Source organism: Microcebus murinus, chromosome 5, assembly GCF_040939455.1.
Source record: "Microcebus murinus isolate Inina chromosome 5, M.murinus_Inina_mat1.0, whole genome shotgun sequence".
NCBI classification, from domain to species: Eukaryota; Metazoa; Chordata; class Mammalia; order Primates; family Cheirogaleidae; genus Microcebus; species Microcebus murinus.
The window spans coordinates 34094424-34118448 of record NC_134108.1 but is presented as its reverse complement, the minus strand read 5'-3'; the positions used below and the strand labels follow the sequence as shown (position 1 = coordinate 34118448).

At 35.6% G+C, this 24025-nt stretch overlaps 1 protein-coding gene across 8 annotated transcripts in view; it reads right to left on the bottom strand.

The window, feature by feature from the left end:
• The window catches only part of ECHDC1 (ethylmalonyl-CoA decarboxylase 1), a 44244-nt gene extending 20617 nt beyond the window's left edge, over positions 1–23627 (bottom strand). For 3 of the 8 annotated variants that reach the window (XM_012777464.3, XM_012777471.3, XM_012777472.3), the window contains exons 1-3: positions 23504–23627; positions 9797–10018; positions 5966–6108 (exon numbers count right to left, since the gene is read on the bottom strand). In XM_012777464.3, the coding sequence (XP_012632918.1) occupies positions 5966–6108; positions 9797–10018; positions 23504–23522 (384 nt within the window). In that variant the 5' untranslated portion in view covers positions 23523–23627. Of the gene's footprint in view, positions 1–5965; positions 6109–9796; positions 10019–22367; positions 22460–23016; positions 23444–23503 lie in introns of those variants that run through there. The other 5 variants (XM_012777465.3, XM_012777467.3, XM_012777466.3 and 2 more) reach the window with 5 other exon arrangements.
• Between the last annotated feature and the right edge of the window lie 398 nt (positions 23628–24025).

The window sequence follows — 24025 nt, the reverse complement described above, 5'->3', positions numbered from 1 at the left end:
CTATACACTCCTGATTCTCTTCCCATTTCTTTGATTGTTAATTTCCAGTTTTCTTCCTTGGCTCTTTTTATTCAGCTAAACCCCTAAATGCATGTATTCCCAAACATCCAACCCATGAGTTTCTTTATCTTCTTTATTTACAATTTCTTTTTTGGAAGTCTCATACAGTCCCATTGCTTTAACTAATGAATTCTTGTGAAGTGCTAAAACTTACTAGACATTTTCACATCCTGCCAACACCTCAAACTCAGTGTGGCAAAGCCAACAAGGAGCAAAAGAGTCAGTTTGAATCTTAGTGCTATCACTTAATAACAACATGAACTTGAGCAAGTTATAACTATGAATTTCAATCTCCTCATCCATAAGGAATGAGAAATAAAAATAGTATTTGTTCTATTTGACTTAAAGGGTGGCTGGAAAGATGAAAATGTACCTAGACACTTTCTATAAAAAGATTACATAAATATAAGAGGCCTGTGTCAGTGGAAAAAGTTAGTGTAAGAGGTCTGAGCTAGTGGTCAACAAAGCTCATAATTTTGGTACTAATTTTGACTCTTTCATTTCACAATTTTCCCACCCTCAATGAACTACCAAATAATTCCCCCCTTAGTTCTTCCTTTAAAATATTTCCAACATATTAATGCATTCGTTCTTTTTATATTCTCACTGCCGCTGCACTGGGTCAGACCTATGTTACTGAAGACTAAATTATTATAATTCAATAGCTTTGCTTCTGAATGAAGGAGCTCAGGATATTTCACCCCAGAATATGACTCCTTGGAAGAAAGAGTATTTTGAATTAAAGACCCTTAGAGATTAACAGGCCTTAGAAGGAACTTTCCCTCTACCTACATAATCCAGATAAGACCCATCAAAAAGAAATCAACTTCCCTTCCTTTCCCTATTATCTCAATATATTATAGGAAAGAAGATCAAGAATGCAACCAGACCTTTTGAATATAATATTTGTCTCAGGTTAATTTAATTGACAAAGAGAATCATTCACAAGTCAGTCTGTTTCCCCCCCATCTATTCATTCTCCCAAGTATTTATTCATCCTCTTTAAATATACATAAACATTTACTGCCACTCAAGAAAATTACCTACAATCCTCATCTCCCCTCCCCTAAAATGAGGGTATATAAACTTCTGGACCACATTGGGATATTAGGTAATCACTTTGTGATTCTCCCTGTGTGCATGGTAAATAAATTTATAATCTAATTTCTCGTATTAATCTGCCTCATTGTGAGCTGATCTTTCAGCAAACCTTCTGGGGTAAAGAAGTTTTCCTTCTCCCCCACAACACATAACATAGACAATATGTTAGATAGAATCAATTATTATGGAAAAAACTAAAACAGGGAAGGAGACAGAAGGACCAGGAGGAGTTGAGGTTATAATTTGAGATAGGGTGGTCAGGGCAGGCTTCACTGAGAAGGTAACATGTTGCCAGTGAAGGAGTGATCTGTGTGGAGAGGTGAGCAAAAGCCTTCCAGGCAGGGACCTGGAGTAGCAGAGGAACAGCGGCAAGGCCCGTGAGACTTGAATAAAGGGAGTGAGTTACCAAGAATGTTACATATACTATTTCTAGTTTTTATTAATTTTAAAATCATCATGTGATAAACATACTCCATACTTTAACATATTACTATTTCTTAATATTATCCATAAAGAGAATTTTACTCAAATTGCTTATTTTTATACTATGTATTTCCTACACTGACTATCAAGATTTCATAAAAGTATAATAAAGTATTCATCTATGCTGGAAAATGCTTTAAATAAAGTATTTCAATTCCAATCTGGGTTCTAAGTATACTCATTGTAAAGCAGACTCCCAATTCCAGATTTTCCTTGATGAGATGGGCAGGTATATTGATGAGATGGGCATCTATATATAGATGGGTTGCTATATATATATATAGAAACAAGTAATAGACACCTGCAGTGGTATTCATAGCATTAAGGCCACACCACCCTAGTTCTCAGCTGTCAATCAAAAGATTTACGGTAGGCATTTGAAGAGAGATTACTTGGAGAATGTCTGTACTAGTCAGTTTAATAAACTTTTCTAAGTGATCCCTTATTTGAAGTCTGAATAAAAACTCTATGTGTTTTCCTATGTGACTCAAAGCACACTAATAATGTATATATGAAACAATCAGTATGTTTCCACTTGTAGCTTTCACATATATAAGAAATGAATCCTAGACACATGATATAAGAGACAAAAACCTACCTTCTATCTAGAAGAAAACAGCAAAATAAAATATCCATTCATCTTTCTAGAGATGTTTTCCTACTCAACTTATATCAGACCCACAACAATCTTTATCTCATTCTATTGTTGTAACATCTTTCATGAACTTAGTGCATAGTAATACAGTCATGCTAGAAGTGAAAAAAATATATATACAGGTTGAGCATCCCTAATACAAAAATTCAAAATTTGAAATGCTCCAAAATCCAAAACTTTTTGAGTTGAACCTGATATAACAAGTAGAAAATAACACACCTCACCTCATGTACAAAGATGGTTTCATGCACAAAACTATTAAAAATATTGTCTAAAATTATCTTCAGGCTATGTGTATAATGTATATATGAAACATAAATGAATTTCGTGTTTGGACTTTGGTCTCATTCCCAATATATCTCATTATGTATATGCAAATATTCCAAAATCTAAAAAATCCAAAATCTGAAGCACCCTGGTCCCAAACTTTGTAGATAAGGGATACTCAATGTGTATAATCAAATGACTTACAGGTCACATGGCTAACTATGAGATTTGGGGAGGAAAAAATCCATATCTTTAAATTTCCAGCTTAGTGCTCTAACCATTTGGATATATTACAAATTAAAAGTCTAGTAGTAGTGCTATAAATTATGCATCATCTCATGGATAATAATGTATATTTCTCAAGATATCTGAAATAAAAATAATAGCTATCTTTTTCAGACAAGCTGTTAGTAGCCACTGTACATATATTATCTTGAATCCTCATAATAGTTCCATGAAATATCTATGAATATTATAATCTTCATTTATGGATTAGGAAAATAACACAGAAAGATTTGCCCAACCACTTAGCCAAAATGTGTTGAAACTAGCATTCAAACCTAAATCTACCTAAGTTAGTGCTCTATTTACCAAGAGATTTTTCTTCACATATTCAATGCAAACAAAAATCACATACTACAAACAGTGGTAGGAGATTTGTGGAATACCATGAAAGCTTGATAATCTACCTACAGCTCATATCTATAATTAAATGGCAACAAATGCTACTTGCTTTTTTATCTTTTCTACTGTCATTTCCTTCCTTCGTTCTTTTTTTTACCTAGATGTTGTGAAGCAGGGGACTGAATTCAAGAACTATAAGTTCCTTGGAGGATTGATAATGCTGATAATGAAAGATGATTAGGATTCCTATTCCTATTCCATCAGGGTAATTCAAAAGCACACTTATAAAATTGTTACTATTTGGTGAAGGTTCTATGTTTCAGAACTATGCTTAGTGTTTTATATACATACTTCATGTAAAATTTCTTCTCAAGAGATGCTAAGGGATTTCCATTTAAAGGAATTCAAATTATTGCTGATGTTAATAATGACCTGATGTTAATAATGTTCATTATTTATCCTTCATCTTCCTTTTTTGTCAGTCCTTCCCATTATTGCAACCAAATCTTTAAGAAGCAAATCAAACAAAAGAAGTATTTACTTCACAACTTCTAAAGGAAAGGTGATAATCTTGAATTCAATCTATCATCTTAATAATACCAATTAATATTAGTATTTGAAATCTCACAGTAGCTCTTCCTAGTTTACAAAACACATTTAGTATACATTAGCTAACTGTGAAATAGTTTTTATCAACCCCATGTAGCTAAGGCCAAAAGGAAGGTCGTGTATCTTTCTTTTTGTTAAGTGGCAGATTTGTGTCTAACCCAAGACTTCTCAACTCTGAATTCAGAGCTTTCTTTATCCTGTTATAGTTATGGGTAGGCACAACTAATCCAGGAATTTGTTCTATCAATGTAGGTGAAAGAGAGAGACAGACACCCAAGCCCCAGATCTCGGTTTCTAACACAAGTCTATACCATTTTCCCCTACCGGAACTCCCTGGAGAAATCACTGATTCTAGAATTAGAGCAGGGAAAATACAAGGTTAACCTGGAGTATCTGATAGTACCAGAAAGTAAGGGAGTATTAAAAAAACTAAAAGGATAGGTAAGTGTCAAAGGGAGACAGGAACTATCCTGAAAGGACTCCAAAGCTGGAACAATTTGAGCAACAAAATGAATAATGCATGCAAAATAAATATTCATGAACACACACTGATATAAATAAAGAAATGAATAAATGGGGGGAAAGACAAAAATCTTCCTTACAGAAAAAACTCAAATAATTGACATAGATATGTCCCCTCTCCAGGAGAAGGAACTTATTCTCTCTCCCCACTTGAGCATGGACTAAATTTAGTGTCTTCTTTCCAAAGAGGAGAATATAGAAAATAACTTTAAGGTAGAGAAACCAGGCAAACACTACGTTGGCCATGTGACCAAGGTTAACATGAATAGTAAACAAGTCATATTGACAGTATGTTCCCTTGATATGTGATGAAAATTGCACCTTACCTCTAGTCTTCCTCTTAGAAACTCATAACCTAGTCTAATATGAGAAAAATGCCAGACAAATTCCAACTACGGAATATTCTATAAAATACCTGAATTGTACTCTTCAAAACTGTCAAGGTCATGAAAAACAAGGAGAGTCTGAGAAACTGTCACAGATAAGAGGAATCTAAGGTGATATGATGACTGAATTTACTGTAGTATCCTGGATGGAATGCTGAAGCAGAAAAAGAACTCCAATAGAAAAACTAGTGAAAAACAAAGTGTGGAGTTTCTTTTCCCCTTTTTAAAATCACTTTATTGAAGCATGATTAACATGTAAAAAGATACACATACTAGATAAATATAAACCCATCCCATGCAACCATCATCATCATCAAGGCCATAGACATATCCACTACCTTCCTAAGCTTCCTCCTATTCCTTTTATTATTATTTTGTATGTATATGTAATAAGACCACTTAACCTAAGATCTACCTTCTTAGAAAATTTTAAGTATACACTACACTACTGTTAGCTATAGGCACTATGCAGTACAGATCTCCAGAATTTATTTATCCTACATAACTGAAACCTTGTAACCATTTAAACATCACCTCTCCATTCTCACATCCCCTCTCCCAGCCCCTGGCAATTACCATCCTACTCTCTGCTTCTTCGAGTTTCACCATTTTAGATTCCACATATAACTGAGATCATACAGTGGAATTTCATTAACAGTAAGGTACCAATGTTGGTTCATTAGTTGTAATAAATCTAGGTACCATAGTAATATATTAAAAACAGAATAGAGGAAACTGGATGTCAGGTATATGGGAACTCTGCTATGTTTGTAACTTTTCTGTAAATCTAAAATGATTCTAAAATTTTTAAAAATTGTTTTTAAAAAAAGAATCAATAGTACTGGGGAAAAAAGAGACAAAATGGGGGTTTGGGGAAAGCAGCAGGAGCAATATTGAGAGCAAGAGAAAAAGAAAGAGAATCCCCCCCTCCAAAAAACCCCAAACAACTTAAGAGTGCACTGCTAAACCACAAAGAAGAGCAATGTCAAACATTTTACTAAAGTGCCCTTTGCAGATACCCCATTGGTAAAACCTTAAGAATCATTTGTTTCCCCTATATATAACACCTACTATATAGTTCCCCCTTTTATTGTTTCCCCTATATACTTTCCCTATAACTCCACCAAAAACAAATAAAAAAATCTTCTGATCCTTTGAAAGTTATTAAAGTCATCATAATAGCCATATAAGTAAAATATAAATATCTTAGCCATAGATGTCTGATAAACACATAGAATCTAATGCATAATTCACTTGCCTCTGAAGTTCCTAGTCCTTTCACTGCATTCAGATCAGATCCTGAACAGAAAGTATTTTTTGCCCCTCGGACAATAACGCCTTTCCCCTCTGTCCAATTTTCTAATTCAATCACTTTTTCCAGAAGTTGCAGCATCATAACACCTGCCAGAGAGGGGAGGGGAAGTAATAAACACAGTTAATATACTGTAAAAATAGAAATAATTTATAAATCATAAGGTGTCAAGCAGTACTCTTTCTTACATGCTTTACTAATATTTGCCGAATGTCTATCCAGTGCCTCTTGTGCTGGTACTATAAACAAAAGAGGTATATATATATGACAGTACTTGCTTTAAAAGTTTAAATTTATTAATATATCTATCTATCTAAGAAATCACACAAATATATGATTAGGTAGAAAAATAAGAATATACTAATATCATACATGTCCCAAGAATAAGAAAATTATATTGTACAATATGGGATATGGTAATAAGAAAAAATTATTTCTTAAAGATAAAACAGACTTCTTGGCAATACATGTTAAGTGTCTCAGGCAATAAGCTGTATGGGTATAACATAGGACTATGAGATCTTATGATCTATTGTACATATGGTATATAGAAAAAAGTGAAATTCCTGTCCTATTCACATCACAGCTAGTATAATAGGATGTTAGTTCAGGAAAGGGGTCATAATTATCACCTGTTCCACAGTGGAAAAACCACGCTCTGAGGAGCCCACGGCATACTATGGAAGTATTTCACATGCCACCAACCACTGATTCTATAATTTATAGATTAGATTGTTACTTTGGTATGATTCCAAAATTCTATTGGAGCTTCTTTATAATGAAGAAATTTAAAATAGAAACATCAAGGACTGTCATTTTAAGATCTAATCCGTAATTTTTAGATATTCTTATCTTTGGTGATCTTCCAACTTCAAAAATCTTCCAACTTCACTGTTCTCAACATGATTAATTTTATTTTTTCTGCCTAGGAAATGCTTTAGAATCTAATATAAAGGTCATAACAGAGGGTTAAAACTGACAAAGAATCTGTACCACAAGGTCCCAAGTCTTAATATACAGGCCTCATTAAACAATGTATAATATACTTTTTTGGAATATAAACCCCACAATGTCAAGAAAACATTATGTTCTTTGACATTTTCTGAAGTAAACAGTAGTGAAGTGATCCTACAATAAATGTTAAATCAGTGTTATTAACTCACAAATGTCTAAGCAACTATCCTTTCTAAATGCTAACTAACAATGAACTGCATATGCAATGATCCTATAACATTATAATGGAGCTGAAAAGTGCCTATTGCCTAATGATGTCAAAGCCATTGTCCTGTTGTAGTGCAACACAACACATTACACACGTTTGTGTTACAACTGCCTATGGTATTCACACAGTAACATGCTGTAAAGGTTTATAGCCTACAAGCAATAAGTCATACCATATAGCCTAGGTATGTAGTAAGCTATACCATCTAGTTTTGTGTGATTCTATGATGCTTGTTTACACAATGAAGAAACCACCTAACGACACATTTCTCAGAACATATCCCCATCATTAAGCAATGCATGACTGTATTTAAAACTGTAACCCTTCCTAAGGATGTTCTAAATGCTTTAGAAATATAGTTCTTGCTCTCAAATGATTTACAGTCTAGTAAGGGAAACCAAAAAAACCTCACATATTTAGGGTAAGAATAAATCTGTATAGGTAATTATGGACCTTTAATCATTATTCATAATATTTAAGCTTCTAAATAATAATGCTATCCTTAAGTATAAAAACATTCATACCAGTGATTAATCTTAAACCCATGTTTTTACTTTGTAAATTAAACCTTAAGAGTTGGAAGAGACCTTAAAGACTATCCAGTTAGATGATTTTTAAACAAGAGCCTTGAGGGCTCACTCATCCTCTCCCAACCCAATTTAAACAAACACCATTACCCAAATCAAAGCAGCTCTACTTTTATTAGTTTTATATGTTATACATTAAATTAATATGTTTCCACTTGAATAAAAAATTATTATTTGTAACTAATGAGAAGCAAATTAAAACTATTAATCTAATTTAACCTTCTAGAGCAGCCTTACTTTTCTATTTTTATTTTTTCTGGCATAATATTAAAATTAACCTTTATTCCCTAAACAAATTGAAGGTGTGGAGCTGCACAGTCTAATAAAGTAGCCACTAGCCACATGTAGCTATTGAGCACCTGAAATGTGGCTAGTCCAAGTTGAGATGAGCATAAAGTATAAAATAAATACCAGATTTCAAATATTTAGTATGAAAATAAAAGGGAAAATATTCATTTTTTAATATCTGTTATATGTTGAAATAGTTTAAATATACTGAGTTAAATAAAATAATTTTAGGTATTATTAATACCTAAAATAATTTTAGGTATTATTACCTATTAAAAATAGGTAAATTAGGCCGGGCGCGGTGGCTCACGCCTGTAATCCTAGCTCTCTGGGAGGCCGAGGCGGGCGGATTGCTCAAGGTCAGGAGTTCGAAACCAGCCTGAGCAAGAGCGAGACCCCGTCTCTATTATAAATAGAAAGAAATTAATTGGCCAACTGATATGTATATAAAAAAAATTAGCCGGGCATGGTGGCGCATGCCTGTAATCCCAGCTACTTGGGAGGCTGAGACAGAAGGATCGCTTGAGCCCAGGAGTTTGAGGTTGCTGTGAGCGAGGCTGACGCCACGGCACTCACTCTAGCCTGGACAACAAAGCGAGACTCTGTCTCAAAAAAAAAAAAAAAAAAAATAGGTAAATTAATTTTACCTATTTCTTTTTACTGTTTTAACTATCACTACTAGAATATTTAAAATTACATATGTTGCTCACATTTGTGTCTTGCATTATATTTCTATTGGTCAGCACATTACATCTCTGAATTCTGATAAGTAGAGAAAAAAGTTATCTTGGGTTTAAAGACCCACAATTGGTAATTTACAAAGTTTATAGTATATTGACTTATATCTCTAGGGGTGATCATATATAAAGTAGACACATGAGAATTTTTTGAGATATTTTTGAGCCCAATATATCAAATGCTACTAAAGAATATACTTATCCCCCATGAAGTGTATAATTAACAAATAGAGATTATCAAATGAGTGGTGAATGTTCATTCAGCAAGGCTACTCATTAGCTCTTGCTAAATACCATGGTAGCAGAATTCAAATTAGAGCTTCCACAAAAATTTTAAATTATCATATGTCCTGGATCTTCAGGTCTATTAAACATAAAATTCATATATGTTATAAGTGTTAACTAGCAAATAGAACACATTCACCATTATTCAAAGAATTAAGAAAAAGTCAACAGATAGGCAAGTTCAGTGTTTCCACTGTAACCATGAAATTACAAGGTTAAAAACTAACAATAACAGCCTCACTTTAATTCATAGGAAAAAAAAATTAAGCTAAATAATTCTTTTCATTTATAGGCTTTTCTCTTTAGTTTCAGAAAAATCTTTTAAAACTCCTTCCCCTTCTTTCCAGTGGCACTAGCTAAAAAAAAAAAAAAATGAAGTTATTAAATGGTTAATGAATTTCAATGGAAAAATACAATCAACATTAAGTTCCTTTTATCAACATTTGTATTAAGGAATTTTCTGAAAACATTAAAGCATTCATAAATAGTAAAAATGTTCTGGTTCATGTTATGGAGATTTTGTCATGTTTATTTTTGTGTTCTATAAAGAGTACCATGAATTCAAAGAATTCCATGACAAGAGAAATGATTACATGTGATAGCAGGTTACATTCAGTATGATTCTTTATCTAGGAAAAAAAGAAAATATCTCTAATACCTGAGAAGGCATTCTTTTTACTTGGATTGTTCAGAGTAAGAATGCCAATGCCATTGTCTTTCTTCTGAAGGTCAATGGATCCACCAGGAAACTGCTCAAGTTTTTTTTTCACTTCTTCCTCATGGAAGCCATGGGATGTATTATATAGTGACAATCCCACTTGATTTAGCAATTTTGTCCTTACACACAGAGATGATGTCTTCAAAAGACTTCTTGCCATTTCTGGAAAAGAGAGATAAGTGTGCAATTGTCCAGATGAACATTCACTTTTCTAATAATACTTGTTAACAGGCTGCGGTTAATGGACCTTTCTGTTGAATTGGGAATATCTGCTCACTTATAAAAGCACTCTTTCAGGAGATGGTCAGTATGGAATTCCTTTCATTTCACCCTTCTTCTCAATCTAAATAATTCACAAAGCACATCATTTCACTATATCATGGAGAAATGTTGACATAATTACAGTACATTTACTGGGATTCAATACACTAAGATGATTTAGAAAAAATGGTGCTGTTCTGTATTTAGCACCATCTCCTGCCTCCAGGTGGTCTCTCTCATCACAGTATTTCTTCATTTTCCAACCCTTAACTCTTGCAAAATCTAAGAATAAAGTCAGTCCAAGTGTCCCCTTGGAAACAGTCTCTATGCAGAAATGCTGTAAGAGCAATCCCACTCTCTAACAGAAATTTTATTCTTAGCATCATCCTTACCTTCTGCAATGTTTTCATACAAAAAGCTGAAAGGGGCCCCAAGTAAAACGTGGAAGGAAATAGGAATTTGCATGTGGTTTTTGTGTCCCCCAGGTTTCTGTCACTCTTTTCTTCTTACTTTTTTTTTTTTCGGCATATTATGGGGGTACAGATTTTAAGGTTTCAATAAATGCCCATTTCCCCCCCTCCCCCTTCTTCTTACTTTATATATACTTCACGGGTAATCCCATCTCTGACCATAGGTTTTTTCCCCCTCCAAGTAAACATTTTTATTGATACAAAACATATATTCAGAAAAGTATACAAAACATAAGTTATAGCTCAATACATTTTCAAAAGATACATTCTAGTAAATGGCACCCAAATCAAGAAACAGGATGTAACCTGAATCTCAGAAAGTCCTTCGGGCCACCTTTTGGTCATGACCCCTCAAATAAGGATAACAACTACCTTGACTTCTAACAGCCAAGATTAGTATGCTTGCTCTCGAACTCCACATAAATTGAATAACATATATTATTTTATGCCTGGTTTCAACTTTATATTTTTAACACCATTACAATTATTGTATGAATCTAAACAGTCCATTATTCTCATTGCTGTATTCTATTATATAAATATCCCACAATTGATATATTCTAATGTTTATAGACATTTGGGCTGTTTTTGACATCACAAATAGAGTTGCTGTAAACACTTCAGCATATGTCTTTTGGTCAATATGTACACATTTCTGGTGGATACATATCTGGGAATGAAACTGATGGGTTGGTGTACTAAAGCCCAGCTTATACTGATTATTTAACATGAAAGAATTTTGCAAGTTGCTTTTTTAAACCATTGGTAGCTTCATGTTGACCATGGTGGGAATATCAGTAAACACTACTTCTATCTCTCTCCCTCTCTCACATACACACAGAGTTTACCAGTATACCACGAATTATAATATATGTATTTGTTTGTTCAACTTTAGAAGACACTGCCAAAGAGTTTTTCAAAATGGTTATCTCAATGTATGTTCCCATAGATAATGTTCCAGTTGCTCTACAACCTTGTTATCACTTACCATCTTTTCCCTTTCCCTGCCCCCCATTTTAGGTATTCTAGTGAATGGTATCTCATTATGGTTTCATTTTGTATTTCTATGATGTCTAATGAAGGCAAGCCATTTTCTTATGCTTGTCATTTACATATAATATTTTGTGAAATGCCTTGCAAGCTTTTTGAACATTTTTCCTATTTATTTGCCTTTTTATTATTGTTCATTTGTTAGAGATCTTTTATTCTTTTGCTCACAACTTTCCTAAAACCCATAAGACAACAAATCATACATTTCTATCTCCAATTCAGACGTTATGCTTATACTCCTAACTCACGGTATTGCCTACCAGAAATGCACTTCCCTTGCCCCTCTCAGCTCTAGGTATATAATAGGTTTCTCAAAATCATCGTCTAAACCTAAACTCATATTTCACCTAAAACTTGCTGCTTTTTCTTTATTCCCTGTCTTAACTATTCATTGTATCATCAACTCAGTGGTTCATGCCAGTGGTTCATACCTCTAGGGCAACCCAATCTCTTCTCCCTCACCTCCCACATATAGCGTACCTCTAAAATGGTTTCTTCTTTGTTATCTTTCAGATCCTCTATTCCTTCTGTTACTAATAGAGTTCAAACCTGACTACATATCATCTAGACCAGGGGTCTTCAAACTTTTTAAACAGGGGGCCAGTTGACTGTCCCTCAGACCATTGGAGAGTGTGCTGTGGGCCTGGGCCAAGTTGGCTGCAAAGCAGGACAGGCAAGAGTGGCAAAAACACCCAGAGGGCCTGATAAATGTGATAGGTGGCCTGCATGTGGCCCGCAGGCTATAGTTTGAGGACGCCTGATCTAAACTAATACAATGGTTATCAATTACACTATGTAACTACACTATTCCTTGTGTTAGTGTGGATATCTTTGTAATCCAATCAGGATGTTTTAAACTTAAGGTTTTTAAATAGTTCTCTACTACTGAAAGAATCAAGTCCAATGCTCTCTTTGATCTGATTCTTACCTAAATCTTGAATCTCTTCTCTCATGATATGTCTATACAATCTACATTGGACACCAAATAACCAGAGTCCCAGAAATTTACCATGCCATTTTATATTATTACTTCCCCTAGTACTGCTCTTTTCTCCCTCATTGATGTGGTAAATTACCAATCATCTTTAAAAACCGAATTCCTAAGTTTCCACCTAAAAGTGATTTCCTAAGTGGAGATAATCACTTTTATCCCAGTCCAAAAAATTGTAATAACATTATTCCATTTTAACACATTGTACACATTATCTTATTCTTTCTTATTTTTTTGGTAGAGACAGGGTCTTGCTCTTGCTCAGAGGCTGGTCTCAAACTCCTGAACTCGAATGATCTGCCTCGGCCTCCCAGAGTGCTAGGATTACAGGTGTGAAGCAACGCACCGGGCCAATACTGCATATTTATAACCATATGTCTCTAATGTATACCTCTAGAAGTACAAATCTTTGTACACACTCTCAAAGAAAATGAAAAGATTTATTAATAAAGTAAGGGAGCCTCTCAGAACTTGAACATGAACCTAAAGAATGAACCTGAAGGAGAAATAAAGTGAGAAAAGTAGAAAATTCAGGTCTATGGGAAATTGAAGGGAAGAAAATTTTCAAATATAAAATGTTATTACCAATTAAGAAGTATAAAGTAGTTATGAAAAAACACAACGATTTTGGAGGCGTCTTAAGTTATCACTCAAATGTAAATATCAAGTTGCTTCAAGTTCTCTTAGTGGAAGAAATCTAAACTAAAAATTTCAGAGGTTATTGTAATGGACAAAGCAATAGGGCTTGAAACAAATTAGTCAACTAAGCCTATATGCTCATGACAGGATGTATTTATTATGAAGATCATGTTTACAAGCTCCATTCATATTCATAACTCTCTCACCCCCAACCCACTATTCCTTCTTTTTCACCTCCCCTTTCACTATCCCTAAGTTCAGTGGTCAAAGGCTATGGGGAAAAAATGGAAATATGTCACACTATAGCATTCTAAATGAGTTTTGAAGCCTTCTCTGCTTTATGAATACAAGTTTCAAAAAATATACTTAATAACTAGATTAGCAATTAAAACAAATATTTTAAAACAGAATGGTATTCTCTATTGGATTATTTAGAGTAAATTATAGCTACGAGTTTAGCTGCATTCTAAAAAAATAATTTTTAAAACTTGACTCATTTCTTGGCTTATGGGCCATTAAGGAAACTCCACTTATGCATAGGTTGTTATGGCCAAGAAATTGATAGAATGTGATTCAAGTGTATAGACACACACACATATGGTAATACATTTGGTAAGAAGTAATTTTGTAGCAACTGAATGAATATTTATTGAATTCCTACCATTGATCTTCCCTTTGCTAGCTATTTCAGGAAAAAACAAACAAACAAAAAAGAGCATCTTCATGATCAGAAAGTTTTCAGTTTTGTCAGGGAAACAAAATATACACACACAAACCAAAAATAATTCAAATATGTAATTGAAAATAGAGCATAGTCTTTTTCTTGAGCTCTATTAGAGATTTGCATTAAATTTAAAATATAGTCTGAACTTCATAAAAGGATATCTTTTTTCCCCACCAGTAAACTTTCATCATGTAGTCTAAGGATGTTCTATAGGCACAAATTGATCCAATAACATTAAATCAGTGTATGGGATTATTTTTTTTTCTTCCTTTCCTTTCATCATATTATGGGGATACAGATATTGTTAAAGTTACAAATATTGCCTGCCTCCCCTTCCTCCCCCCGACGTGCCAGAGATTCAAGTGTGTCCAATCCCCCAGTGGTGCCTACCGCACACATTATGTAAGTATACACCTTTCTCCTCCTACCCCCTCCTGCCTGCCCACCACCCGATAACAAGTTTTGTTTTTCTTTTTTTTGACATTTTGGTTACATTGTATATCTTTGCCTCTCCCTAAGAACCGTTAGAGTTATGCCCTTCCCCTCCAAAATGCTCGCCACATCCCTAAGATTGGGTCTCTCCCCCCATAATCCCTGGTGAGCACTGCCACTATTTGAGAACCATAGTTTTAATCAGTCAGTACCAATTTGATGATGAGTAGATGTGGGGCCCATTTTCCATGTCTTGTGTCACCTCACTTTGGATAACAGGCTTGAGCTTAATCCAGGATAGCATAAATGGTGCTAGCTCACTGTCGTTTCTTAGGATTGAGTAATATTCCATTGTGAGCATATACCACATTTTAATTATCCACTCATGAATTGACGGGCACTTGGGTTGTTTCCATGACCGTGCAATAGTGAATTGTACTGCCATAAAAATTCCGGTGCAGATGTCTTTATAATAAAATATCTTATGCTCTTTTGGGTAGATGCCCAACAATGCTATTGCAGGGTCGAATGGTATTTCTATTTCTAGCTATTTGAGGTATCTCCAAATTCTTTTCCACAAAGGTTGCACTAATTTGCAGTCCCATCAACAGTGTAAGAGTGTTCCTGTCTCTCCGCATCCTTGCCAGCATTTGTTGTTTTGGGTTTTCTTGATGTAGGCCATTCTTACTGGGGCTAGGTGGTATCTCATTGTGGTTTTGATTTGCATTTCTCTGATGATTAGAGATGTTGAACATTTTTTTATATGTTTGCAGGCCATAATTCTGTCTTCTTTGGAGAAGTTTCTGTTCATTTCTGTTGACCATTTCTTGATGGGATGGTTTGATTTTTTCTTGTTAATTCTTTTAAGTTCTAGATAGATTCTTATTATTAGACCTTTATCAGAGGTGTAGAGAGCAAATATTTTCTCCCACTCTGTGGGTTGTCTATTTGCTCTACTGATGGTTTCCTTGGCCGTGCAGAAACTTTTTAATTTGATCAGATCCCATTTGTTTATTTTTGATGCTGCAGTGATTGCCTTGGGGCTCTTCCTCAAAAATTCTTTGCCTAGACCAATATCTGATAGGGTTTTCCCAACATCTTCTTCTAGGATTCTTAAGGTTTCATGCCTTAAGTTTAAGTCTGTTATCCATCTTGAGTGAATTTTTGTGAGAGGTAGGGATCCTGATTCGCTCTTCTGCATGTAGCTAACCAGTTTTCCTAGCACCATTTATTGAAGAGAAATTCTTTTCCCCATTGCATATTTTTGTCAGTTTTATCAAAGATTAGATTAGCATATACTGATGGTTTCATCTCTGGTATCTCAGATCTATTCCAGATATCTATGCTTCTGTTCTTTTTCCAGTACCAGGCTGATTTAACTATTATTGCTTTATAGTACAGCTTGAAGTCAGGAAGACTGATGCCTCCCAGTTTGTTCTTTTTATTTAAGATTGCTTTGGCTATACGAGTTTTTTTCTGGTTCCATACGAAGTGAAGAATTATTTTTTCTAGATCTGTAAAGAATGCTGATGGTATTTTAATGGGGATTGCATTAATCCTGTAGATCACTTTAGGTAATATTGACATTTTAACTATATTGATTCTACCAATGCATGAACAAGGTAGATTTTTCCATCTGTTTAAATTTCTGCAATTTCTTTTTTTAGTGTTCCGCAGTTCTCCTTGTATAAATCTTTTGTATCTTTCGTTAAGTATACTCCTAGATATTTAATTTTCTTTGGAGCTATAGTAAAGGGTATTGTGTTTTTGATTTGAGTTTCTGCTTGATGGTTCTTGGCATATATGAACGCTTCTGATTTGTGTATATTGATTTTATAACCTGAAATTTTACCAAATCCAGTTATCAAGTCTAGGAGTCTCTTGGAAGAGTCCATGGGGTTTTCTAGGTATAATATCATATCATCGGCAAAGAGCGAGAGTTTGATTTCATCTGCCCCCACTTGGATGCTCTTAATACCCCTCTCCTGCCTGACTGCTATCGCTAGGATTTCAAGCACTATGTTGAATAGGAGATGAGATAGTGGGCATCCTTGTCTAGTTCCAGATGGAAGAGGGAAAGATTTCATTTTTCCCCCATTTAGAATGATATTAGCAGTGGGTTTGTCATAGATGGATTTGATAAATTTAAGGTATGAGCCATCAATGCCTATTTTGTTAAGAGTTTTTATCATAAAGTGTTGGACTTTGTCAAATGCTTTTTCTGCATCTACTGACAGAATCATATGGTCTTTGTTCTTGATTTTATTTATGAAGTGAATTGCATTTATAGACTTGCGTATGTTGAACCATCCTTGCATCTCTGGAATAAAGCCCACCTGGTCATGGTGAATTATTTTTTTGATGTGCTGCTGAATTCTACTCACTAAAATTTTATTTAGGATTTTTGCATCTGTATTCATGAGGGATATTGGTCTGTAATTTTCTTTTTTTGTTGTGTCCTTTCCTGGCTTTGGTATCAAGGTGATATTGGCTTCATAGAATGAGTTAGGAAGGATACCATCCTTCTCAATGGTGTGGAATAGTTTCTGTGGTATAGGTATGAGTTCATCTTTGTATGTTTGGTAGAACTCTGAAGTGTAGCCATCTGGCCCAGGACTTATCTGTTTGGGGAGGTTTTTAATTGTGTATGGGATTATAATACTGTATTTCCCTTCATTCTTTCTAATTTTTGAAGTTCTAAGCAGAAGTACAACAAAAAAAATCAAGTGACATACCAGCTCTGCTGAGGAGCAACTAAAGGAAAACAAGCTCAGACCAGCTTTATTTTCATAGTCCCTTGTGGCCAAGCTATTGACAGAGGAGAATCCTTAATTACTCTTATTTTACATGTTTTCAAGGTATCATTTCTTCAAAAGATTATGTTAGAGCTAATCTATTACAGCATGAAAATTATATAATCCCATTCCCCTTCCCAAAACAAATTTACAAAATAAACAGAAATATGGCCCTGTTATTTTTAATGTTTTTGTCCCCTCTAAAATTCATACTGAAACTTAATCCCCAATGCAATGGTATTGGCAAGTGTGGCCTTTGGGAGGTGTCCTTATAAAAGGGCTTGATGGTGGTAGTTTGTTAGTCTTTCCCTTCTGTCTTCTTCCATGTAAGAACAAAGCATCCCCCCACCCCACCCCACCATGGAGGGCTTAGTGTCCAAGGCATCATCTTGGAAACAGAGAGAAGCCCTCACCAGATGCTGGTGACTTGACCTTTGACTTCCCAGCCTCCAGAACTTAGAGAAATAAATTTCTCTTCTTTATAAATTACACGGTCTCAGGTATTTTGTTGTAGCAGCACAAAATAGACTAAGACAGGCCTACATTTCCATCTTACAATTAATTAAAACTTACCTTTGTATGCAGCTTTCCTCTATAGAGTAGCCTATTCACTGTCAAATTTAGAAAAAATACAAAAGCACTCAACCAAAGTTATCATTCTCAGATTTTCCTCCAAATAAATATAAACATTAAAAAAAACCTAATAATCAATATATTAAAAACCTTTAAAACTAGACACTCAGAGCACTCCATAGTTGCCTCAAATCTCAAGTATTTTGAATGGACAAGAATATAGTTTATATGATGCAGACTATTTGATTAAATAAAAGCATGGTTATTGAAGGCAGCTATGCTCACCACTATACCACCAATGCAAAAACATGGTTATGAAACAGTATAATACTAGTGTTACACAATTATAGATTTTTATAAAAGATAACTTTTGTTCACTGATTTGAAATTTATGTTGTATTACACTTAGCCAGAAAGAAAAGAAACATGTGAAGAATGAAGAAAAACGTTGGCTTAGTTATCTAAAAAATGCAAAAAAAAGTTAGGTTTCAGAATATAGGTATGTTTATTTCTTAACCTAGGTAATGGATACATAGGTATTTATTTTGTTGTTGTTCTTTAAACTCGTATACATTTTACACTCTGTGTAGAGGTGCTACATTTACTTCTCAACAAACTTTTTTTTTTTTTTTTTTTTTTTTTGAGACAGAGTCTCGGTTTGTTGTCCAGGCTAGAGTGAGTGCCGTGGCGTCAGCCTAGCTCACAGCAACCTCAAACTCCTGGACTCGAGCGATCCTTCTGCCTCAGCCTCCCGAGTAGCTGGGACTACAGGCATGCGCCACCATGCCCGGCTAATTTTTTTTATATATATATCAGTTGGCCAATTAATTTCTTTCTATTTATAGTAGAGACGGGGTCTCGCTCTTGCTCAGGCTGGTTTTGAACTCCTGACCTTGAGCAATCCGCCCGCCTCGGCCTCCCAAGAGCTAGGATTACAGGCGTGAGCCACCGCGCCCGGCCTCAACAAACTTTTTAACTGAAGAATATCATTGCAAATTTTGGAAGATGTCTCTGTCTTTCCCAGTAATTTCTCCCAATCTTCTAAATTGCCAATTGAAAAACTAGTTTAAGTACTCTATTTTTTTGCTTATAAGAAATAAAGAACACAATATTCTATCAGTAGCCACCAATAATAATATAGCCTATAGATGTCTGAAGGTTCTTAGTTGGCAAGTCTGACAACTAAACAAGAGTAAGTACTAAAGGTAATATTTCTTAAAAAACTGATGCACAACTAGATAATAGAGAATTAGAGATGAGAATGGTAACATTTTAAGGGTGAGCTCCTGTCTCCACTAAAAAATTCTCAATGACAAGGAATACACCTATTCATAATTCTTAGCACACAGACTTTTACATTAAATCTTTGTGGAAACAAAGGACGTCCAATGTGGTTATTATTATATAGGTATTATAGTACCTAACCATCATCTCCTAAACATAAGCTCTATATGTACAAAATAGAAAAAGAAATTATTTCATTGTTGGGTTTCTAAGGAATGCAAGCCTCAGATGTGCAGCTACAAGTGAGTGACAGTTTCACAGATGGCCAGAGAAACATATTCTCTTTTTCACTGTCCTCTAATCAGCTTGCCATAGGGCCACAACTCCTCCACTAATCCTAGCTGAGGAATTTCTGTTCCCCTTCAGAAAGGGAAAGCAAGAGCTCTTTGACTGGTTTTATTCATGTTTACAAAATGGGTTGTATGATCTCTATTGGATCATGAATCAAAATATCAACACTTTTTAAGAAAAGAGTTAAATAATAAAACAAACACACTACATATCTACAATATCTGCAATACATATTTTATAAGGACCCAATTAGTAGCATTCTTCCTACTTTATTACTATTTGAATAACTGTTCAAATATTAATCTCTCAGAGGCTATTAGGAGTTACAGATTAGGGCTCTCAGAAAAAGAGGCAATTTACGCAATAGGTACTAAGGTAAATACTTAGTAAGTGTTATTATCAAACTTAACTACTTCAGGACCAGCATCGACTATAGTCGACAGCCACAGATGAACACCCACAGACGAGCATTGACTATAGTCGATAGCCACAGATGAACGCGCACAGCTCAGCGACTGTAGTCAACAATCACAGATGAACACGCACATTGACTTCAGCCAACAGGCGTGATATGACTTTAATAATTTTTCATTTATCAAAATAAAATTGTGAACATTTAAAAATAATGTAATGAAAACATATATATATATATATATATATGTTACCTACTCTGATTTACATTACAAGTAAAGCTGCCTATAAAGTAAAACAAGCTTTCAGTGCTTTAAAGCTTTCCTCATCACACAAGAACAAAACGGATTCGTCGTCAATGCACAGCATAAACTATCGTGCAGACTATGAGTGCCGGCTGTGGGCAAGGTTTCGCAACCGGTGAGTGCCTTACCGAATGTGGTTAAATGAGGAATCCAAGATCTGACCCGAGTCCTCTCCCCTTCTTCACTCCCCCTTCCAAAGTAAGACATTGGTTTTGAGGTAAAGACAAGTAATTCAGTCAAAGTACTAGGGCTTTCAGTAGGAAGCTACAAACTGAACCTGCTGTTTTAAATTCTCTTAGTTCTGTTCTCCCTCCTTTTCCTCTCTACTGGATTCTCTTTCTCATTCTCTCTGCTTCTCTGTCTCTGTCTCTCTCTCTCTACAGCTCCAATAGTAAAAGGAATCTGAGGCAACCTTCAATTTGGTGGCCCATTCTATGAAGGCCAAAGAAAGTAGGATTCAGGGTTTCTTAGGACTGTTTCTAGTCTAGAAAAATAAGGTCATCTACTATCTCAGCTCACAGTGATGGGAAGTCTACATATTCAGAGCCAAGCATAATATGTCCAGGAACTTGTTTTCTCCTGGAATCTGCTCTGTGCATATTTTGCCCCTGCAGATATGAAGAAGAAAACTCAATGAAGAAAATTCAGTTGGGGCAGAGGACCTGATCTTTTCCACACTGATCATAACTTCAGAATCATGGTGCTAAAGAAACTTGATAAGGATTTAGATATCTATTTTCAAAAAATAGGTTTGCCTATGTTTTCTGAAATACTCTGTTTAAAGAATAAGGAATTAAACTAGAAAATAAGGAATAAAAACTTATAAAAGCATTAGCATTTTTATTACTATAGAATCAGAAAACAACATATTTTCTGCTCTCATTATAAGAGATATTACTGCTCTGTCTTGATTACCCCTACCTGCAACACTCAACAACACCAGCAAAATTAGTATAAATGCCACAAGATCTATACACCCTTATCCTTAAATCATGAAAAATTTAAATATTCATGTAACAGTAATATTTTGTCTCATTAGACATCTTTGATCTATCTTTGAAATGCTGATTTTTCCTAAGAAAATCTTATAATACTTCATGGATCCTTTTCTCTGTTCCATATTTTTTTCTCCCCTCATTCTGTCCTACTCCCACTACTAACTGTTCCTTCTTTTTTCTCCCCCTTTCATATTCTTTTGCCTGTGCCAGAAAACCTTGGGCACTGCTAAAGCCTGCTAGGTTCACTGATCTAAAGTTTAGGAATCCAATTCTAAAAATTTGGTGATATGATATATTATGTATACTTTCATCCCAATTCTAAATTCAGAGACTATAGTAGAGCTGAGTGGTGAGAAAATGACAAAGTGGTAGCCATTATTAAACTACTATAATATCTGAAAATACAAGTGAACATAGCTTAAGATTCAGGTTCTGTATAAGCACATAGTAAAACAATTGGTGTTTTGGATTTCCTTCACCATCACAAGGCAATGAAAAGGTTCTGAGGCATTTAAAATTTTATAAACTCTCTTCTTCAGGACAAAATTTGTCTTGTGGGATTGTCTTGCTCTTATTGCAAAGCAGAGTCAGTCTAGCTGAGTAAGCTCACTGCCAAATCACTGGAAAAGGGGAATAGAGGGCAATCTCCTATGGCCATCTGAGATCAAAGGGTTCAGTGGCCAGTAAAGGGTTCATTCATCAGGTTTTTTCCAAGTTCTGCAAAGGTGATCAAATACAGTTCCCCTCAGTGCACAGGAATTTTGCAAGATGTTCTCTTAAAAGCCCTGGCCTGTTTTACCTTATGTTGGAACCACTAAATTAAAAAAACGAACACAAACCTAAACTTAAAAGGAAAACAATTGGCCTACAGTAACAAACAAGGAAAAATTAGAAGCATTTGATTTTAGACTGTCAACATATAGCTGGTTTTTAAAGATTCAATTTGGTTTTAGGCTGTCATCATATAAACTACCTTGCAAGTTTCATTATCTGCCACACCATATGTGGTGGAATGCAGATCACTTCCAATGCCCCAAATAATTATTATCCACTTACCTTTCAGGTCAAAACCCAATAAGATGTTAAGAAAAGATCAGCATACTTTACTGTAATTACTTATTTAACCAGATCTTCCTACTAGACTTAGCTGCAAGAAAGCATGTTCAGTGCCTAACAAATGGTACTGTCAATAATAATTTTCTTAAATACTAAAATACATACAGGGGCTAAAGAATCTGGCCACAAACCAACTCTCCAGCTATCCTGTTTATTATTTTCTCAACTCACCCTGTTTCAACTCCATGCCTCTTCATAAGCAGGCCTCCCGTCCAGCAATTCACGGAACGCTGATTACTGCCAGTGCCCCAAATGATTATTCTCTGCTCAAGTTTCAGATAAGAACCCAATAAGATGTCAAGAAAGGATGGGCTGTTTAATTATTATGCTCCTCCCTCCCGCAGATTTCACAATTATACTTCTTACCCAAGCTTGTTTCTTCCAAGGGATTACTAGTGCTACAAAACAAAGTGTCTTTTAGTAATCCTGCCCATATCCAGTTTCCATACCTCTAGCACCTACCGCAAAAACTAGGGCACATAGGTATGTAGGCTTACGATGTGGATGCGAGGTAAGAAAAGAGATAGCGCTGACTTAAATGCTCTCTCCAGCCCTTATCAGCCTTTTCAGCCTACAATTTATAATTTATCTATCCCTTCTTTTCTCTGCCTACATTTGTGCCTCTTGTGTGTTAGCATTAAAATGATTATTGCAGCTCACACAAATTCTAGAAAAAACTCATGCCAAAAGTGAGTTGCTCATTTTGTTGTTGAAAAGTTGGCTGCACGACACAAACAGTATAAGAAATAAAGGTTTAGTTAAGCAAGACAATTTAATACATAAGTAAAAGGACAATTACAGAGGTCCCAGGGAACATTACCTAACTTAGCACGGGGCCTTGAAAATATTCAGAAATAAAATTAGTGCGCTGAAAGGAAGCCACCTTATCCTTGTGAAAATATTAAAGTCGCTACTTCTCTGTTTTCTGGGAATTTTTTTCCTCTGCCCAGCGCTCTCCTTCACCTGGCAACGTCGGTCCGCGGCGCTCGGCACTGCGTTCCTACGCCCAGCAGGGGGCAGGTCTGCGCGGCGGCTTCGCAGGAGACAAGCCGCAGAACTAGGGAGGCTCCCTGTTTGGGAATGGCTTGGAGGAGCGCAAGAGTCCATTCCACAGCGACAATCCTAGGATTCTTCCCCGGACCGCACTGAAAGCGTAGCCCAACCGCCAGCCCCTACCGCCACAGCCCTAGATTGTGCGGAGACTTCCTCTTCCGCTTTACCGAGACCCTTTTCCGCTCCCCTGCAACCCCGCTTCCGCTTTGCATGCCCTTTTCTGCTCCCTGGGAGACCCTCTTCCGCTCCCGCACCTGTGTTCCGTTCCTCCATGTCCCCCTTCTTCTCTTAGCCCCATTTAAAGTTCCATGCTCCCTCTCTTCTGGGGCTCTAGTCCATTCCCATGCGGGCTCCCGTGAATCCGGAAATCCCACCCCACCCGTGACACAGTTCTTTCCCCCGCCCTTGTTGAGAGCGAGCCAAAGCCAGCAAGCTCATGCTGTTCTTGGAATTTTCCATTCTGCCACACAAGTTAGGGATGGTGAAAGCAGGCTGCCGAACTTTGCTTCATTGCATGCTCCTCTGTGAAGGTAGGAAGTGTAAGGGAGGAAGCAAGTTCAAAGAAATAGAGAAAAGGGAGGAGCTGTCCCTTTTTTGATATCTCAGTTGAAGTTGAAGGGGTATGGGTATTTTGTCATTTTTTTTTTAATTTAAAAATATTAAGGAAGTAAAAATATTTTAGGTTAAAAGGATCATTTTTGTAATGCTTGAGTCCTGGCTATGAATGTGCCTGTCACCCAAATAGTGTTCATAGTACTTTTGGGGTTCATTTATTA